The sequence below is a fragment of the Lycorma delicatula genome, chromosome 3 (assembly GCF_047948215.1).
Source record: "Lycorma delicatula isolate Av1 chromosome 3, ASM4794821v1, whole genome shotgun sequence".
Classification (NCBI taxonomy): Eukaryota; Metazoa; Arthropoda; class Insecta; order Hemiptera; family Fulgoridae; genus Lycorma; species Lycorma delicatula.
This window is the reverse complement of record NC_134457.1, coordinates 63,050,120-63,072,242: the sequence shown is the minus strand read 5'-3', so window position 1 is coordinate 63,072,242 and position 22,123 is coordinate 63,050,120. Positions and strand designations below refer to the sequence as shown.

The 22,123-nt window shown below is 30.6% G+C and overlaps 1 protein-coding gene across 7 annotated transcripts in view; it reads left to right on the top strand.

Annotated features, from left to right (window-relative positions):
- LOC142321651 (uncharacterized) overlaps positions 1-22,123 on the top strand; it is a 58,168-nt gene that overhangs the window by 5,373 nt on the left and 30,672 nt on the right. For 5 of the 7 annotated variants that reach the window (XR_012755689.1, XR_012755688.1, XR_012755687.1 and 2 more), the window contains exons 3-7: positions 149-214; positions 6,525-6,598; positions 10,927-11,042; positions 14,911-15,015; positions 19,185-19,271. Coding sequence is in view for 1 of the 7 variants with exons in the window: in XM_075359914.1 (XP_075216029.1) it covers positions 149-214; positions 6,525-6,598; positions 10,927-11,042; positions 14,911-15,015; positions 19,185-19,271 (448 nt within the window). In the remaining 6 variants the exon portion in view is untranslated. Of the gene's footprint in view, positions 1-148; positions 215-5,344; positions 5,365-6,524; positions 6,599-10,926; positions 11,043-14,910; positions 15,016-19,184; positions 19,272-22,123 lie in introns of those variants that run through there. The other 2 variants (XR_012755691.1, XR_012755690.1) reach the window with 2 other exon arrangements.

Genomic DNA, 22,123 nt, shown 5'->3' with positions numbered 1-22,123 from the left:
TCAGAAGTTCTTGAAAATATTTTTTCTGTAGATTATCTAAAAATGTTATTAATTTTATATGTATTTATTGATTCAAAATCTCTAATTCAGTTACCATACGTGATATATTTATTTTGTGAATAAATTATAAATTTATTTTCATTTTTAGCATTTTATCACTGATGATTAATGTGGAAGCAGACCAGAGTACATGTAATAACAACAATAAAAAGATGTAAGTACTGTTTAATTAATACTGAATTAATAAAATATGCAATTAATATCAACAACCTGCCAGTTTAAATGGTGTTTGTAACTGTCACTGATTCCTTTTATAAATGTTTTTATAAAATTCAGTTGAAGTATTTTAATAGTAATTTGAATATGCTAGCATATGCATCCAAATACTTAACTGAATTTGAACATTTTTTCAAACCCAATGGGGGTTCCTCAAGAAATCTTTTATACTAGTAACACAGGTCAACAAAAAAAAAAAAAATAATAATTTGTAACTGATGTTACAAACTATTACAAATAGTTTGTAACAAATGTTACAAATTATTGATGTTACAAATTATTGTAACTGAGATAAAAAGTAAATGAAGTAGAATGTATTTTTTATGCTGAATCTTAAAATGAAATCTGTTTTTCTACATTACCCTTGGATTTTTAGTTACGATCCTTTAAAATATTGAGAAACTTCTTAAATAATAGAATACAAAAATAAAATAATAAACACAATTAAAATTCTTACCTTTATTTTGTAGAAATTTTATTTTTATCTTTATTTCTTTTTTCTTATTTTTCTTTTGTGTTAAGCGAAGTCTTCTCTTTTTATCATCCAGCAATAGTCTCTCATCATAAGAATCATCCCATCTGCCTTGATAACGTTGTTCCATCTGCAATGTATATCTTGGTGGAACCTTTCTCTTTGTTCATCAATGATATCAGCCAAGTTTAAAGCGAAAAAGTCCAAATGAGAAAGTAAAAAATGAATTTTCAATGACATTCTGCAACCTCTTTTCTTTTTCCTGTTTAGCCTCCAGTAATTACTTTTCAGATAATACTTCAGAGGATGAATGAGGATGATATGTATGAGTGTAAATGAAGTGTAGTTTTGTACAGGTCTCAGATCGACCAATCCTGAAATGTGTGATTAATTGAAACCCAACCACCAAAGAATACCAATATCCACAATCTAGTATTCAAATCCGTGTAAAAATAACTGACTTTACTAGGACTCGAACGCTGGAACTCTCGACATTCTACAATCTAGATTTTTGTAGTTTACTAATAGTTCATTAATAAGCTAATCATGGTTTTCAGCTTTTTGCTTCCAAGAAAGCCAGTAATGACATATTTGAATAACTTCCATACTGCTAGTTCTTTAGGATTCAGTTTGCTGTCAAATATATTTTAAAAATTAATTTTCGTATTTGTGGCCCATTGAATATTCCCTCTTTTAATTTCACTCCACTTAATTGTGACAAAACCTCAGCTAAATATTTAAAGCTGTCTCCATTTTTATCTTATGCTTTTACAAAATTCTTCATCAGGCCATTTTATGAGTACAGGTGGTAAAATAATACAATCTGCTTCGACAAGGAGAATATTACAACATTTTCTTTTTGGGGTAAACTGATTTCTTTTTGGCCATTCTTTAACTGTGTAGTGCTTATCTGTAGCCCAACTATCCCACAAACACAAAAAACACATATATTTTGTAAAGCCACTCTAGAGACCAAGAAGAAGCCCTATCGCTTTCAGGTCATGATTCGCCATGAGTGTTCATCATACTTAATAGCTTTTAAAATGTTTGACATACTTTCATTCCTACAGTATGTGGTGTAGAAAAAACTTATTCAAAGAATAACAATAATTCTTCTTTATAGAAGAAAACTTATTCAAGTTATGCAACAACATTACCTTTAACCTTTTTTTGATAAGTTTATAAATTAACACCCAATCATGAATAACATATTCAATGTCCAGCTCAGACATTAGCCCCCTAACATCATGGCAGGAACAAATTAAATCATCTCTTCTAAAGTATTTCAGTAAATTTTTGTTTCAATTTTAGTATTAAAAATTTTATTTTTTTATTTTAGTATTTTACTGAAATTTTAGTATTCTTGTTTAATAAATTCCATTCTTTAAGATGTGAACCTAAGAGTTCTGCATGTTGTTTTGACAAATACAAGTCACGAATTAGGTCACTCAGTTCTGCTTGTGTGATGAGGTAGGTTCAGCATTTGATTCTTCTGAAATGTAATTAACATCTACTGAAGTTGAGGATTCATTGGTAGTGCCTTCTGGGGAATCAGACATTTCTTTCCAAGAGGTTGGAGCAATCAGAATTGGTAAATTAACACCATGAAGTACTTACTGGTCTCATAGCTGAATGAACATTTGGATATGCAGTATTGCTTTTATTGTCTGAATTGAAACTAGTAGCATTTGTTAAGCAAAAATAGCAGTCATCAAAATGGTTAAGAGGATCTCGCCAAATCATAAATACCAAAAGGCAAATGTTCTTGTTTTCCTTTTAACCACTGGGTTAGTTTTACACAGCACTTAATGCATGCTACATGTGGAGCCCAGGATTTATTTTGGTATCCCAAGGGACAGTTAAAATAATGTTTGTAAGTAGTTTTACAAGCCCAATTTTTATTCTTTGTAAAATTAAAAATGTTTTAATGAATGAAAGTAAACTGAAATATTAGAGAAATACTTTCTTAATTATAAAAAATAATTAAGTTTTAATTTATACTTAATTACCTTAAATATTTTATAAAATTATTTCACCATGGAGTGCAATAAAACACAGCGTGAAACACATACTCACTCCTCCCCCCCCCCCCATGTGCACACATCCCCTCTGCACACACACCCTCACACACAACTTTATAAATCTTGGTGTTCAGTAAAATAATACCAAAAGTTTTTCTGTCATAAAAATCCTTCACCAAATTTATGGCATCACTTACGAAACAATCTTTATAATGTGTCTTTATAATGTATAATAAAACCACTACTACCACAGCTAAAGAACACAGCAAGTCATACCAAGAGCTGAACTCATACTGAAGAAAATTTCATCACATTGAATTAGTCATTACTTGGACTCAGTGACATGTCTGGCTTGACATGAAATGGCATCATTCGACTGTTATGTATCAAATATAAGTCTACAGCATGGATCACAATACAAATCAAATTAGAATAAGCAAACATACAGATGTACTAACTTATTTGTATTGCTTGTTCCACGAATGATGGAACAAATAAATTTCAGGGGTTGTAACTAAAGAATGTTATGTGATGGGTTGTTTCTTAATACATATTCAGATTCAGCATAAAAAATACTATATAGAATGCCTACTCCCTTTTCAGTTCCAAGTTTTATGTTGGTTGACCAGTGTTATTAAAGATTTGTTATCAAAGAGACCTATCACGGTTACAGATTGATTAAGCCTTATCTGAACTACTATCAAATTGCATACTAATAGTTCTGTAAACAGTAAACTTACTCATTTTGAAGTGAATTTAACAAGTTGACAAATATATAAACTAAATATATAAATAATAAATATATAATATATAATATATATATATAATATATAATATATAAACTAAAATATTATCAATTAGTTTATTTAGTAATAATTTATTTTAACTTTTACTTTATTGTTACAAAAGTGAAAATAAAAATTAAAAATGCAAACTTAAATTTTTTATTGTAATTGATAGCGAAAGGTTTCGCCAGTACAAAAAATTATTTTACTTCAGTGCCAATATCATAAGCGCTGTTTCTAGGTATACCGTAAAATCCCTAGTTGTAGTTGTGGCTGAAATCTATCACCATGTGGTTTCTCCTTCATTCATAAACTACTCCTGGCTCACCTACAGCTCTAGTCTGTCTGTAGCTATACATTCTCACTTTTTATGTTTTTCTCTGAGATCTAACATTTGTCTCTGATCCCATTTTCTTACTACTATAGGAAAATGCCTTCCTTTTAGCATTTTATTAAATAATCTATTTGTGTGTTGTTTTTCACATATTTACAAACAATAAACACATGAGGATGTGGTATACCATGGATTTTTTTCTTAATAGTTATTCAATAAAATGATCTGTTTTTGACAATCTCAGTAATTTAAATTTAAAACAGTGAATTTTTAATGAAGCTGATTAGAGAGTGCCTGTAACTACAGGAGCTGCTTTTGGGGAGACATCACTTCATAAAAAGCGTAAAATGTCAAAATGTATTCCACATCATTAAAAATTTAGTATTTAAAAAGTGTTTATTGGCTTCATTGCAAGTCAGATTACTTCTAATAACGATTCTGACGGTACTTTTATCTAACAGTAACGATGGTATTTGCTTTTAAATCGAAAGTAAACAACTCTGGATGGCCGCATCAAAGAGGAGCTCTTTGTTAATAAATAACGCCGCTCTTGTTTAACCGGTTTCACGATCACTGCATACCGCTCTTCTGCATGGCCGCAGCCTTATGTTTTTTCGTTAAGGCAAGTAACAGAACGCAGATAAACTCTTTTAATACATAATTGCAATATCTATTTTTTTGTTCGATGAAGAAATATCCTCCCACATTTTTCGTGTTTTTCTTTATGTTATACACGAAGAAATACATTTCATTTTACGTTTTCACTTCGACAGACAAATGTTGATAATGAACTCATTTAAAAAAACTTAGATGCGTTCTTATTAAAAAAATGATACCTTAGTTAATTTTTAACCAATGTTGCAGTAATATCGAAAAGGAATTTTGACTTATTAAAAGCAATTGACCCAGAATAAAAATCAAGAAGTATGAACCTATATGAAAATATTAATCTTTAATTTTAAGCGCTGCAAACCAACTATGACCTTTTTTTATCGCAGCAAAAAACCATGATATCGCATCAGTACTAAATTATCTGACCAATATTTCTAAAATAGCAGGCGAAAATCATGTGAAAGGTTTTCTTTTGAAAAAAGTAAAATTTTCAAACTTTATAAAGAAGCTATTGCTATTACTAATGATACTGAATTCCCGTTATCTTCAGGGCTTACCTACTCTACCTCGCTTTTTTTATGCAGATACGTTTTACATGAGCTAATAGATGAAAAAAATGCAAAACAGCTGTGAATTATAATCACGTTCAGCTGTGATGGTATCAATAAACCTATTGTCTAATCTCCGTTCAGCGTGTATTTCTCGCAAGTAGTTATATGCCTAAATTATACCCACGTACTAATTTGTAAAGACTAATTTAAGTAAGAAATGTACTTAATAACTAACTCTGGTGTAGTAATATTTATTTGTAGGAGTGTTTGTATTTAATTTATGCTTATTAATACTAGTAGCGTAATTGATGAGGTTAGAAATTCTGATGGAAATAAAAATAAATTTAGTTTTAATTTGTTCGTAATTATTTTAATTGTGTTGTTAATTTAACAAATTCACTCAATGTAATAGAGCTTGTTGTTCTGAACACTGAAATCTTGGTTAAGGAATGTTTTATATTACCCTAGAACAGTTGTAAAAATAATTATTTTTTAAGCCAGATATATTTCTAATGGACTCATTCTACTGTCATTAAATAGTGTATATTTGCCTAATGCAGCTTTCTGCTATTCACTAGCAGACTAGTTCGACTTGTCTTTAAAAAGTTTAGTTTCATGTATTCAGTCTTCATAACTCATCCCTTTTGGATATCATTCTGTTGAAGTTTGAGTTGCCTTTTTCAGATTCTCAATTATAACGTATTGCTTTTTTCCAGTATTAAATGTAAAAATTTGAAATTCACGTACACATTTTTTTCTATTTCTAATGTAAACAAAATATGTTTACATTACTCTATGATCATTATTCCTGTTGGACATAAACGGTAAACAAAATTATTATTGCTGTGCACATAGGCTAACGGCTGGCTTACCGATTAACTATCCTGGACAACTCTGACAATGTACTGCATACTATTTAAGTATACGGAGCTATACGAGATGTTTTCGTAAAGGAATGACTACTCCACCCCTCCTATAATTGTATTTCTATCGCACGCAATGTGCACAACTATACGCCACTCTTTATATGAAGATTACGAAAATATTATTCCCATATAAAATTATGTGGCTCGTAAATTTCCAAAACTACTTAATCAATTTCATTGAAATTTAGATACACTGTAGTACTGTATTTGGAGTTTCACATCTGAAAATTCATTGTGTTCTTTAGATACGATAAATTAAAGGTCAACAACATACTTTGTATTGGTTATTTTTCATACGCGCCTATGCAGTAAGTCACAGTGATGATGAATGAGTTTAAATTTGATGCTTCTGTGTAGGGTGTACTCGTTACTTTTCATTATTTCATCAAATTACGCAAAAAATTGTTGAAAATAATTACACAAAATAAAATAACGAAAAGTCAGTCATCTTGTGCAGAACTATGCAAGAATGTTTTAATAGTGTGTAATTTTTAATTAAATAAAGTATTTTGAGTATCATTACACATATTATTATTTTTGTTTTCAGAAATTCATCTGAAATGCAGTTTACCACCTCAGAGTGTGGAACGTTTGGTAATGAAAATTATAGTATGTATTTTAGTAAGTATTATTACAATTTTTTTCTATAATAGTTATCTATATTATATGGGTGTAGGTGTATTAATCATTTTGCCCCTGGTGAACCACACATCTATAATCTATCAAAAAACTCTCCACTATCTACAATCAGTCAGAACTCTCCTGTAAGTGGTTATATAAAATAGGATCTTTTTGAATAAGTGCTTGATTTCTTTACAACCTATGCGCTCAAACGAACGCAGCATAAGAGGTCGTACTTTTGAAGACACTTCAATACACCATGTACAAATGACGGCCCGACAGCCCGTAATCCTTCCAAGCAATCCTCCTTAGCTTGTGCATCACATAGACGGCATCCGCCGCTACTTGCCTAATGTGGTTGCTAAACAGCAACTTCGCATTAAAAAAACATGTAGGTACTTATGAACTCTAACTCGGCTGATTACACAGCCTTTATACTTAATATGACGGTTACGACAGTACGATAATTTGTCTGCACCCTTGAGAAACATACACTTTGTCTTGGGCACATAAATCTTTAAATTTTAAATGTCCATCCAGCCCTCTGCGGTTGACAAAGCCGCCTGCATCCGGTCTTCTAACTGTGGTTGTGAATTACCACGAACTAACAGGAAACAGTCATCTGCGAAAGCCTGGGCGGTGACCCCTTCTGGGAATGTCAACCCCAGAAATCCGTCGAATACCAGGTTCCACAGCAAGGGACCGAAAACGGAACCCTGCGGGCTTCCCCTAGTAATTGATTTTTCTACAACTAGGTGTGCATCCTTAAACAGAGCCGTACGGTTAGACAAATATTCACGTACCACGGCCTGCAGGGCTACGGGAACATTGCGGCGTTCCAACTCATAGAGAACAGAACTCCAACACAAGGAAGGAAATGCTGCTTCTATGTCAATAAAAATTGCCAAAACATATTTACAGTCGGCGCTTTCCACCTCGGCAAGAGCATTTAAGATGCAATCCTCGTTCCAACCCCGTTGGAACGATTGGCCTCGATTTAGAAAATCGTTCATATCGATATTTTCCCAGAGCCGTTCCACAACCAGCCTTTCAAGCAATTTGCCGATTACCGGCAAGAGGCTAATGGGTCGATAACGGCTGAACCTACTCGGATCCTTTCCTGATTTTTAGAGCACCCTCACCAAAGCCACCTTTCAACAAGTCGGAAAGCAACCCCAGCTAAGGCACCTGCCAAGTAGCTCTCTTATGACAGGCAGCAGATGGTAGAATATATCCGGGCCAAGCTGATCAATCCCCGGTGCCTTTCTCAGTGCCATCCGAGAAACTACTGGGTCTATATCTACGGGATCCACACCCCGTACACCTGGGAATGATGTCTCACTCCTCCTGATGCCGATTTCTGCTTCACCCGCTGGAACATCTTGAAACAGAGTATCCAAGAATGTCTGTTAAGTCGTCACAGATGTTAACGTGTGGTCCCAATCACCAAACCTGCATCAAACACTGGACAGCATGTCCAATGACTTTGGCCGGTAACATGACTTAATGAGTTGCCAAGGATTGCGTTGCAACTCACGCATAGTGAGTTGCGTGAGCCTATCAAGGCTTCCTTGATAGCCTCTTTGGTATAAACGAAACTAAATGTTCTGCTCCTATGTAGCTTGCATTAAAATGCAACCAAATCATCCGACCTTTGATGCGGTGTTCTCCAACCTGCATCTTAATCGATATTAGGAGCATTTACTGCCCTGCTAGGCATTAGAGCTCAGAGCCTTTTATTAACTCTAAATATACAATTATCACCAGTTCTTACTGTTCAATGTTATTACATCCCTTGGCAGCCTTCTCTTGTAAATTATTGCTTTAGTCTTTTCGATATCATAAAATGTATACGAATCCGATTATCTTACAACAAGAACTTTATAGTATGAATATTGTAAATAACAAGAATGCTGATACTATAATTTATACAGATGGCTCTAAACACAATAATTCTGTTGGTTGTGCTTTATGGTTGGCTTTAGAAAATAAATGTTTGGCCTTTCAGTATCATCAGTGTTTTCTTTGCGGAGCTGTTTGCTATTAATAAGAACTCAAATATAATTATCCCAACATTTCATCACCCACTTGTCTGTTCAGATTCCATCAGTACCTCTCTCTTTCTCTTTTTTCCTGTTTAGCCCCCGGTAACTACCGTTTAGATAATACTTCAGAGAATGATATGTATGAGTGTAAATGAAGTGTAGTCTTGTACATTCTCAGCTCGACCATTTCTGAGATGTGTGGTACCTAGCACATTTCCATCAGTACCTAGCAGGTGATTAATGCCACGTTCTACAGACACCCTTTTGTATGTGAGATTCAGTCTCATTTCTGAGACAACTCATCATAACACAAATGTGAGCTTCTGCTGGATCCCCAGCCATATTGGAATTTCAGGCATTGAGCATCCTGATAGCGCGGCAAAGGAAACTTATTTGCAGCTCGCTTTTTCTAATTGTGTTATTTCAGACGATATGTTTTCTGAAGAGGGTAGTTCATAAAGAGTGGCTAAGTGAATGGAATGTTACAATCAACGATAAATTTCACCCAGTTAAGAACACTGAGTCACCGTGGAACTCTTCATGGTGGTGCACTACTGTGTTGGTTTACAATATCAGTCACAAATGGCCGGAATTCTATAAATCTTTTGAGCATATAATACATTGAATTCCACCCAGTAGGAACAGATTGAATAAGTGCTTTTTTTTCAGTTGTCTTCCTTAATGGATCATTTGCTAGTATCCTATTTGAACCATGTTATTAGCAATTTTACTATTTTTTTTTTTTTTTTTTTTTTTTTTTTTTTTTTTAATAATAATTCTGTAGCCACTTTACTGAGCTCTATGCCTTTCTCAAGTACCAAATTAAGGATGTGAGATAAACTTGGAATATGCCCATTTTTGCTTGAATGCAATTTCAGTAGCAATTGGTATATTTGCTGTGTTGCCTGTGGTAACAGCAATGATGTGCTCTTCAGAAATATTCCACTCAGAACAAATAGATTTCAATTCTTCAGCAATATTTTCACCTGTGTGTTGCTCTTGAAAAACATGAATACCCCTATTGTAACACTAAATATCAGTATGTCACTGTATTGTCATGAAAATGTACTGTTGTACTAAGGTAACTGTGTGTATAGATTGTCTTTCCAAGTGGCTGTAATTAAACTACATTTCTTGTATTACAGCTTTAACCTCATGCTATTTGCTATCAGTTTGAATTTATCAATGATTAATATTTTAAATCTACTAGGGACTCTATAATGGGATGTTATGATTTTCAAGAGCTTATTGAAATCCGTGTGCTCAACAATAGAGAAAGGTTGACAGTCTTTACATATCATGTATATAATACGAGTAGCCTGTGCAATCTTTAGGTTAGAGCTACCACTTTCCTTAAACGGCAATATTTTTTAATGCACTTGGTATGTGTTTACATTTTATTGGTTTGCTTCCAACATACAGCAAGATGTTGAGGAATTTTGTGCCTCAAGAATAGTTTTACTATAATTTTTTGTTGTTCAGGCAAACTTAGATCATCACTGATATTTGTCTCTTTTTTTAATGATTGCTCAAATGCAGAATAAATCTTTGAAAGGTTATTCTTGAGATGGCACTTTAAATTAGACATATTTTTAAAATTATTTTCTCACAGTGACAACATGTCCTTGTTTGGTCTGGGTTTCTTATGAAATTTGCCACTAAGCACGCTTCCCAACATTTTTCGATAATGCACTAAATACATGGGTAATGAGTGCACTTAATACAACTCTTTTTTACACTCTATTTTTACAACAAAAATACTTAAACAATAACACCGTTCGATAACACAATAACGGAATAATAACTGGGACAACGGACACTGACAAGGTTGTAACCACAACCATAAAAAACCATCAATAGTGATTAGTGAGTGAAATTGAAGTTAGATGACCTGTTAGTCCTCCTAACTTCATACCTACCACATCCCTGCCACAAGCTGAGCTTGTACAGAGATGACCAGAAAAATGTGATTGTGGCAGGTGATCAGAATACATCGGTCACTCACCATCCATGTAAAAATCAGTGATCATCGACATGAAAATATTGTTGTTAAGAAAAGATCAATCATCAATGCTCATCCTTAATTTTGTTGTTTGGAGGAATACTTTGTACGCAACCAGGAATAATGTGGGGTGTATGAATCAATTTCTTTTGGCTAATTAATTTTTTTCATCATCCTTTTTATATTTTTTTAACATATGTATTTTTCCATAAGATTGATATAGCCAAATAGAACAGTAATATGACAAATAAAATGTTATATTTTAATTTACTCTGTTTCAGAAAAGTGTAATAGTTTTGTTTCTCCTTTTCATGATATTCCATTATATAATGATGAGAATGAAAAGTTATTTAATATGATTGTAGAAATTCCTCGAGGTACAAATGCCAAAATGGAAGTAAGTATAACAGTTATACAGATAATAGCAATATTTAAAAATTTATTTTGCAGTTTTTCATTGCATGTGTGTTTTTGTTATTAATTTATTATTTGATTAATTTATGGAAGTCAATTTATAAAGTCATCTTGTGCATTATAATGTAGCACAGGTACATTACCCACAGGTAATGTATACATTATGATTGGATTAGAACACTATTATTCTTACAAATTACCTATTATAAATTTTTGAAAGAGACCAAAACCCACTTCAAAAACTCAGTGATATTTCTAGGTATAATGCCTATCTGTTTTAACCCTTGGAGCCTCAAGGTAACGATATGTCGTATATGAGTGCTTGTGCTAAAAGTCTCACCCGTACGATATATCGGTATGTAGTTTATATGTTCATATATTTCTTTACGTTACTGCTAGCTCTCTCATATAGTATCTTTTCTTAAAGCTTACAATTACATAGATATCGATAGTGTAGGTTGTTATCATTTTACGATACATATTTTAGAGAATAATCGATTTCAAAATTCCAATAATCTCTGATGTGAACAGAAGTTTGTTCCGTGCATTCATGGTTAAATTTTGGTTACTCTGTGGGTTTTTTTAAGGTATAAGGGATTTTTTATAGGTATTATAATATTATTTTATGAAATTAGAGTTTCAATTATAGTGTTAGTTGTAGTTTTAGTTACCATGATCCGTAAAATATTCAGATTTATTCTTTGGTTCAGTGTTTTTTTTTCTACAATGTCCGGGCCTAGTAGATGTCTTACAGATGTAGAAATTAATAACTTTTTTGTTGATGATACTGATAGCGATTTTAAATTATCTAGTGACAGTGGGGCTGAAGAAGATGATGAATTAATCACAAGCGATAGTAATGGGGATTCAGAAGAAGATGAGGCATACAGAAACATCATTGAACTGGAAGATAATGTCCCTCTTCCACATCAATTTTTGGAACTCCCCGGCCCAAAACATATGCCTAATCCAGGTTTCACACCTATAATTTATTTTTATTTATTATTTACACTTAATTTATTTGAACTGATGGTGAAAGAAACCAATAGATCAGTCGATCAATATTTAAATGAAAATAGAGATAGGCTGTCTGAACCATACCAAAAATGGAAAAATATTACCATTTCTGAAATGAAAGGTTTTATAGCTTACATACTGAATATGGGGATAATTAGAAAACCTATTCTTAAGAGTTACTGGAGTACAGTATCATCACAGGCAACCCCTTGGTTTGGTAAAATGTTTTCAGCGCACCATTTTAGAATTATTTTGAAATTTCAAAGCATAAATGTTACAAAAAATGATAACACAAAAATTTCAATAACTCTGTAAATAATATGAATTTTTTTTATTTTGTTCACAAATAATTTTTTTTTAGAATCAGAGATACATTAGATATAAATAGCAAGGATTTTTTTTCAAATAAAGAACAAATTCAGTATTTTTTTTTTTTTAATGAAAAAAAGTTGAATTTTATTTTTTAAATAATTAATCAAGGGTGTAACATCATTTTGGATTGGAGCACCACAATCTACGTAGTTTACTGAGTAATTACAATTTTTTTCATAATTTTATCTTGTATATTGTTATTTCTGTGGCATTTCTACCAAATATCTACTTTTTCTGAAAAACGTGCTTGAGGCTTTTAACTAGTACTTACAAAATAGGCTTGAGGCCGTAAGGGTTAAAGACCAGCCTGCAGTCCCACCAGAAGCTGGCTTCATCCTGATCACTGTTCTGCTCCCTAATGAGGGACAAAATATCCTCATCAGTAAGGCTACGGTCAATATCATAGACTATAATGCGGAGCCTATGCATTCTCTTTGGGTCTACTTTTACATTCAATTGCTGAATCGCAGTGGAATCTCTAATTGTCTGAATGGTCTCTTTACCATCTGCTACTACAACTAATCCCTTATTGGTCTCTTTTGGTTGCCTTTTGGCAGCCTCCAGGTTGTCTTACCTATTAATATTACCAGGAAAGACCTATATATATATATATATATATATACCAGGAAAGACCTATTAATATTATTAAAACATATTAAAACCTATTAATTAATTATTGGTAGTAATTCAAAATGATATATTTGACTAGTAATTAAATAAAAGAATAATCAGTGGTAAAATTGTGAGGTCTTGAATTTGCATTGAAGTATTGGTGGTAAATTTTCTAAAAAATTAAATACTTTTCAATATTTGATATCAATGACATTCTACATTTTTTAAATATAAACATTTTAAAAGATTGACAAATAGCGATTTGTTGTAAGATGAACATTATAAAAAGCTTACTTGCATGGATCTGGAAGCGAGCATTGAGCTCACTTCCAGCTCCATGTTTAAGCTTCTTCATGACAACTGTTAGAAACACTGAGTGTTATGATGCCATTGTTTGAATTGGATTTTTAATGATCTTTGTTATTTATTATGTGTTTGAACAGTTTAAATTATGTTTCTTCATTTAAATATTATTTCTATGTTTTTGTATGTTAATGTGTCTAAATACTGTTTTTCATGTTGCTGATATTTGTGCATGCACAGCTTGTTTTATTAGATGATTTAAAAAAAAAAATCATTCAGTTATGAAGAAAATTGTTTTTGTATGTTGTATCATTGTGGAAAGCTGTGATTGTTTTGTCCTATGTAGAACTTATTTTATACCCCCAGGTAATTAAAATTTGTTTTACTGTTTATGTGAGATAATGTGTATTTTTTGTTTTTTTTTTTGTTTTTTTGTTCTATTAATGGTTCTTTATTCAGTATTCCTTTTCTGAATTTATTTTTTTGATAGACTTCCTTTTTTTAATTGGTAGGCAATTTTCAATTGATTGACAGTACAAATGTATGTATTTCGAATCTTTTGTTAGTCTTATTGTACCTTTTGTTCTGAGACTTTTGTAAGAGATTGTCTATCAGTGTTTTTTGTAACCATTTGTTTCAGCTAAATATTTTACTGGGTATAATTCACTTTGATAACATTTTCATTAGGAAATCTTAAACATAGTATAATTATTGTTTTCTTTGTTATTAGGAATCAGATATATTTTAAAAAGATTTGGATCATTATGACTGAAGACATTTTGTATACTAACATTATCAGAATTAATTTTATTTTTAAGGTAGAGAATGTTATTATTTATTACACTAGAAATTAATAAAAAAGTCAAGATTTGTATAACCCTCTAATCTTTTAATTATCTTATCACTTCTTGCCTAAATAGATACTACAGGGGTTGTATTAGTTATATCTTGAGGTGGAAAATCTGCCTGTAGGGTTATTCAAGGGCTTTTGTTTGCTATTAAGGAATTGCATAAAAAGATAATCTAGTGACTGAAGTACCTTTCAGGTAAAGCAGGCCTTCTAATTCAAAAACCTAATCTAATTAACAAAAAAATAACCTTTTCACGAACCACTGCTAGTTATTACAAACATGTTCTTCATTTTATTACATTTTTAAAAGAGTATAAAGAGACCTTTTTTGATGTAAATAATTACATCAAAAAGGGAAGGGATTAATAAATAGTTGTGCCTGTAATAATCAAGAACATGCATCAGAAGGTAACAGTTCTGACTAAAACCTTTCTATATTGAAAAATAGAAGGTTTTCTCAAGTCTTATACTCTCATTCTATTAATGAATTTGCATGTGATTTTATTTTAACAGAAAATGTTCACTTCTAGTCAGAAGTAATAGTGGAGAGTCAGAGAAGTGATTTTTACAAATACTTATAGTAAAACTATGAAGTATATTGGTTTTTAATGAAGGTATTACTTAGATTTGATATGTAGACATTATTGAATATAAGAATTTGTAATTCTTAATAAGCTTCAGATAATTTTTTTTTCAGATTTCCAAATCAGTCATTCTCAACCCTATAAAACATGATGTAATAAATGGAAAAATACGTTTTATTGAAGTTCCCTACATACACAACTATGGTGCTTTTCCCCAGGTAAATAAGTATTTCTTGTCAAAGTTTAGAAAGTGTAAACATATAGATGCACATTAATTCTATTTGGGCTTGTCATAAGTAGTTAACACTGCTAATATTACAGCAAAGTAAATAGTATATCATGGATAGAGCATCATAGTTGGAAAGAAGTCACAACAATGTGAAAATGTGCTCCTTTCATGTCAGTTGAACTTTCTAAACTTAGTTGAGTAGTTAACCATTTACATAAAAGATTTATAAAATTTCTTTTTTTATGTTTTTTACTGTTGTTTATTTTTTGTAATTTAAAACCGTAATTTTGTCATCAAACTATATTAAATTTATAATCAATATAACATTTTAAAGTATATCTTTTTAATTCCTAAACTTTTCTTTGATACTAGAAGATTTCTTTTTTACATTAAAACTTTCTTTGTGTCAGGCTGCTCTTAATATCCTTTCTATACCATCATCATCTGTTCATCTGTAATTTTGGAACATAGATAACAAAATTCTTCAACTTTTGGCATACTCTTTTTTTCTGTTTTATTGATTAATACATTCTTGTTGCATTTTTTATCACAAATTCCACAACTTTGTTTTAATTTTATTTATTTTCAAATTACATTTCTCTGAGTTGTGAATCCATGTCTTTTAGTACTTCCTTTGGCTCAATTTTTTACTATAAAAACAGTATGATTAGTATTGGTCTTTGGATCTTTACCTGACTCAGAATTTTTCCATTAATTGAGCTTAATTTTTTGTTGCAATTAAAAATTAAAAACCAATGGGTATGTTTAGCTATATTTTCTCACACCATTCTGTGCATAGCTTCCCTACACTGGGCTTCTTTTTTAGTTACTTGCTTCTTGCACAAATTTCAGCTCTTTTTTCTGTATATTTCAATCCTTTTTTTCATAAAATCTTAAAGATTGTGTCCTATCCCAAACATGTGTTCATGTTTAATAAATAAAATATTATTTAGTTATTGTATGAATTCTAAAAATTAATGTAATCTGTAATAGTTAAAATTCCTTATAATATAACACCTATCCTTTTCTTGAAACCATCCTTGACATTGCTTCTCTAACCTACCCAACCCAAAGGTGCATGCAGGAGACTAAATTTAAGTAGTCCACTGCTTGGTTGTATAATAATCAATGGCAGATCCATTTGCAAAATCTGACTTAAACATAGAACCACCAACTGCTTGTCCCTTAGTGATGTGAAAACAACATCAAAATGCACAGTGTATCAACTAATTCATATTTACCTTCAATGGTGAGGGAGTAGAATATTTGTATTATTGATTACCTTTTCAAGATGGCAGCTGGCACTGCATTCATCAGATCTTGTGGAAAATGTGGTAAATGGACGTTACCTGAAGTGGACATAAGTGTGATGAACAAAACTGAAATATGTACTAAATAATTAAGGTATATGTCAAATTTTTTCTGGGAAACATACACAGTAAATAAATACACAAAAAAATTATATTTCTATTTCTTTTATTTATCTCGGTGAATGGACTACACAAATATGCGATGAGCTTTATTTAAAGGTCTTCTAGTGGACATTATGGTAAATGGACATTACCTGGAGTAGACATAATTGTGATGAATGAAACTGAAATATGGACTAAATAATTAATGGACATTGGACTTCAGATGGACCTTATCGTAAGTGGACCTTACAGTGTAGACCAAACGTCCTGGAAGCATAAAGTTTCTAGTAAATATATGGTTATATGAACAGCTGATTTATATTAGGTATTAGTGTTTTTAGTCTATTGTTGCCACATGAGACATAAACAAACTTTTTGTGAAACGAGTTTTTGTTGTGCGTTACAAAAATGAGTGATACTAATTATGAGCAATGTTGTGCAATCAAGGTTTTTGTTAAACTCAGTGAGAATGCTACTGAAACTTTTTCAAAATTGAAAAGGGTGTATAGAGATGACACTCTGTCACAAGCCCAAGTTTTTAGGTGATTTAAAGCATTTTCAGGTGGCTGAATCAGTTGTGGATGATCCACACTCTGGAAGATCGTGAACGTCAAAAAGTGACAACAATGCTGAACGAATCAGAGACTGGATATGGTATGACCAGTGATTAACTGTCAGAATGATTGCAGAAAAATTGAATTTGGACCATACCAGACTCCATCAAATTTTGACAAACGAATTAGACACGAAAAAAGTTTGTGCAATATTGGTCCAAAAAACCTCATTGTTGAACAGAAAACCAACTGGGGTGCGCGTGTGTGTGTGACTTTTTTATAATAATGCTTTCAAATTTCTCTTCTTATTTATTGCAAAATTATAAAATTTTAAGTAATTTGCTATCGTACATTATTGCACTATTATTAAGAGCACACACTATAGGGATATTGGTAATTTAATAATCAGAACTTATGAAAAAATACATATTTAAAATTATATAAAACACACATTTTAATTCTCCAACTGCAAAAACAATTTATTTTATTGCTGTAATGGGCAACGTCTGGTGTATTTTGTACATCAGAATTTTCATTGTTCAGTTTTGAAACTGAACATGTTCTTAAAAAAACATTTTACAATACTTTATATGTTTTCACTGTATTCCCCTGTCTTTTAACTATACAAGAGGAAAAATAATCTAATTTTAAAGGGTATCATCAAATTATCAGTGACGGATTTACCATAAAGCAAAACAAGCAGCTGCTTGAGGCCTCACTTTGACAGGGGCCTCGAAGTAAAAAATATTGAAAAATAAAAGTAAAATTAACAAAAAATAAAGAATATATTTATAATACTTTATGTATTACTTTTATAACTTATGTATAATTGTAATTGCTATCTTCAATTATGTAAAAGCTTCATTTATATTTATAGCATAGATTATAATGACAGTATATTTTAAGACGATATTTTAACGTTTTTAGATCTGTATGACATCATTTTCAATGATGAGTTGTTTTCCGCTTTTCCTAATGTAGAGTGTCTCGTGAAACTTATTTAACTCTGCCAATAACTAATTGTTCCAGAGAAAGGTCATTTAGTGCTTTAAAACGAGTGAAAAACTACTTGCGATCATCTATGGGTCAAGAAAAAGTGAGTGACCTGAATTTACTTTTTATCGAGAAAGAAAAGCTTCACAAAATGAACTTTGATGATGTCATTCAAGATTTTGCAGCAGAAAAAAGTAGGAAGAAACTGTAAATGTACTGTACATAAAACTGTAAATAAAATAAATATTTATTTGATCTTTCTTTTATTAAAAAAAAAGGAGAGAGAAGACAAAAAGTTTATCCAGGGGACGGGGGCCTCAAAAATATCGATTTGCTTGGGCCTCGTCCAAGGTAAATTATAACATCTTGCATAAAGAGATATCAGAAAAAATCTTACCCAACATTTGATGTCAAGTAGGTACTATGAGATATACTGAAATTTTATGGCTACAACTTTGACAACTTAACACATACTGTGCTAAGTTGTCACCTTAGGACAGCATGGAACATCTTCAGAAATAATTATGTGGAAAATAATTCTAGTTATCATTTGTCATAATTTTTTGTTATTAACTATGGCTTCAACCATATTTAATGAGAGCAGTTACTTTTTTTATAGAGCATTTTATCTTTATTTTACTTTTCAAAATGTTACACCTAAAGATATCTGTAATGCTATAAAATAACCATCAGAGTTGTAAAATTTACAGTTTATTGTCTTATTCAAGATCCTTTTCATGAATTATTATTATTATTTTATATCTATAAAATAAAATATAGATATAAACATTAAAAAAATGATTTTTTTTATAAGAAATATTGTTTGATAAATAATTATTATAATTAGATTATAATCAATTAGTATCATATGTGAACTATTGAAAATAAAGTATATAAAGAATTGAACATACAAGTAAAGAAAGTACATTCCTGGAATGTATGTCCGTTAATAGTCTATGTACAAAATTTTCATCCTGCTAAAAATTTTTTTCATTAAAAATTAATGCATTTTAAAGTTAAATACTTAACTTTTTAATCTTCAAGCATTAGAAATTGTTTATCAGCAATATCCAAGCAGTCCAGATAGAAAATTATTACTTTGTCAATTCAAAAACAGTGAAATATATTTATTTTATCTATTACCTTTCACTTACCCTCCTCAGCTTATTAAATATGTTCAAATTCTTTTTGTCTTTCAGACTTGGGAGGATCCCTATCATAAAGATCAGCACACTAATTGTATTGGAGACAATGATCCAATTGATGTTGTTGAAATTGGATGCAAAGTACGTATAAACCAGAGAACAGTTGTATTTCCATTTAATTATTATTATTATTAAAAAATAATATTACCTATATATTAAAAAATCCATAAAGAAAAACAAATTATTGATTTTTTTTAAATGTATTTTATTTTTGTTAAATGGCATTACGATTACTTAACAAAATGTGATGGATGACTTCGGATCATCTTTTGATAATAAGATGATATCATTGTGACAGGATTATATAATTGTAACTTAAAGTTGACATTTCTCAACTGTTACTGCCTGTGTTAGTTGCAGTCTTACTGAAAGAATATACATAGGTCTACTTCATATTATAAACAATACTATATCAAGATTTATTTGTATTTCTTTCAATTTTGATTTTTTCATAGCCCTTGATTATTATATTTAATATCATAATTAAATGTTATATAATAAATCTTAAAATAATGTGCAGCATAAAAAAATGTATGATAAAAGTTATAAATCTTATTCACATAGCTCTCTTAACTCTTAAAAATTATATATTTGTTATTTATCTTTAAATGTTCATATTTATATTATAAACATATATGTGACAAATCACTTTGATGTTTATAGTGGCGTACTGCTACTCTGCTGTAATGGGCAATGTCTGGTTTATTTTGTACATCAGAATTTATAGTGAGAATTAGACAGAATTTATACTCTTTGGATCATAACAGTTAGCATGGTTAACAAATATCTCTTTTGGCTCAAATGTAAGGTCATTTATGTTGCTTGAGTTCTGGTTTATAGCTTTCTTATTTCTTATTAAAGCTTTAGTGCAACATAAAGTTGTCAGTTTTTAATTAATACAATTAGCTTTTCTGTAAATTTAACATTTTTTAAAGATTACTAAATTTTTTAGAAAGAATAATAAAGTTTTTTATTTATAGGTTTATATTATTTTGTTTTTTAAAATGTATGTTAATATGTCCTTTTTCTCAGTTTTCACATAGTTTTTGGAACTATTGATTATTTAAAAAATTAATTGAAGATTATTTAAAAATACATTTATCTCTTGTAAATATTTTTCCCTAACTGCCTTTTCTCTATTACGTTAGTCTTTATTGATTATTTCTGGACTGATTATTAATTATAACTTATTTTCGATCATCACAAATCTTTTGTCACTATTTTTAAAGATTTGATTCTCCAAAATAATAATTAATCCAATTTTTATATTTGATAGTCCTGTAATTTTTACTGCTTTGTCTCTGACAATATTTTTCTAATTCACCCATTATCTGGTATTCTTGTTCAGAGTTCAGATTAGAAACATAGTTTTCTAAGAATTTTCATTAAAAAAAGGTTATCTTGAAAAATTACTATTATATTCAATTTCATTATTATTTGAACAAGTTACTTTCAGACAGATAATTTCAAAAATATTTCATTTTTGTTTTAAAAAAATGGTTAAAGAAAACATTAATTTTTTTACATTATTGAAAATACATGAAGTTCAGTGACCATATGATTCACATTATCCAGCCTATAAGAAGAACATGGCTTCTTGTAAGGACCCAGATTCATATTAAATTTCCTTTTTTTGGAGACATCAGTCAGTATTAATTAAATTTTTTTTTTTCATTTTAAAGGCAACGCCTCATTGTTCAGATACAAGATAAGGATTTATAGAACAGTGGATTAAATAACTTAATGCTTCTGGATTGGAAGATATAGGATCCTGTAAAATCAGTTTGCCTGACCACTAAAACATAAATCATTTGACATCTTCCTTTGGGGATATTTATAGGTCACTACTAATCAGAACAGAAAACAATTGAAAGTTTTTGAATCTTCAAAAACTTCCTACTCTAAAATTTTACACTAAAATTTTCAGTAAATTTCACTGTAATAAAAATAGGATGTTTCTGAGTGCTATATGGTACATAACTTTCTCTGTCCATCTATATTTGAAGAAACAAGAACTATCTGAGAAGGCAGATCTGCAGGTATAATAACAAACATGTTTAAATTAAAACCTTTCTACCCATAATGTTTGTATCTCAAATTTCTTCAACTTTAACACTCTACATACTCATCTGTTATATTCATTCTCCATAATGCACATTCTTTCTTTATTCTTCTAAAAATGGTCACTTCACTTCATGTTTCTCAAAAAATTAAGTCAATACCGTACTCAGCAGTTTCATGTCAAATTTATAAGTTTCAACTTCTGAGCATTCAAATTATATTTCTCTTGCCAATAAATAAGACAGTTTAGGTTATAAAGTTACAACTTAAATTGTCTTCTCTGTTTTAAGATGTAACTCCCACCTCTAACCTAAAAAATATAATTTACAAGTATTTATAAATATTATACATCCCTTGAAATTGAACATAATTTATAATTTCTTCAGGAAGAACTACATTAATTCTTGCTTTACACTAGCTGCTCTATTCTTTCTTATGACTGTGATGAGTATCTGAGATAAGTGGTACTAGAGGAAGTTGTTTCTCTTGATATAATGATGTTTATTATACAATTCCCTCTGATGAAAAGAGTAAAACTATCACTGGTAAGGCTGAATATCTCTTGCTTCATGATAGATCTGAGGCTGATTTGCAACAGTACATTGAGCTCATTGAAAAAGACAAGAGGAAACCATTTCATAGCTCACTTACCCTAGTGCCTGGCAGCATCATGTTAGTCTTGAGAATGGCTATGCCGATTATAGGAGTGACGTGGAAAGTGGCAGATAAAAAAAACTTATCCAATTAAATTTAATAAAGTCGTGGTCTTAGAATTGGAACTCTTACATAAGAAATTCCAAACTATCAAATTATGGTAGGAAAATGTTTATGAAGTTTTTTATTATGAAAAAATATTTCTGTGCATGCATCTG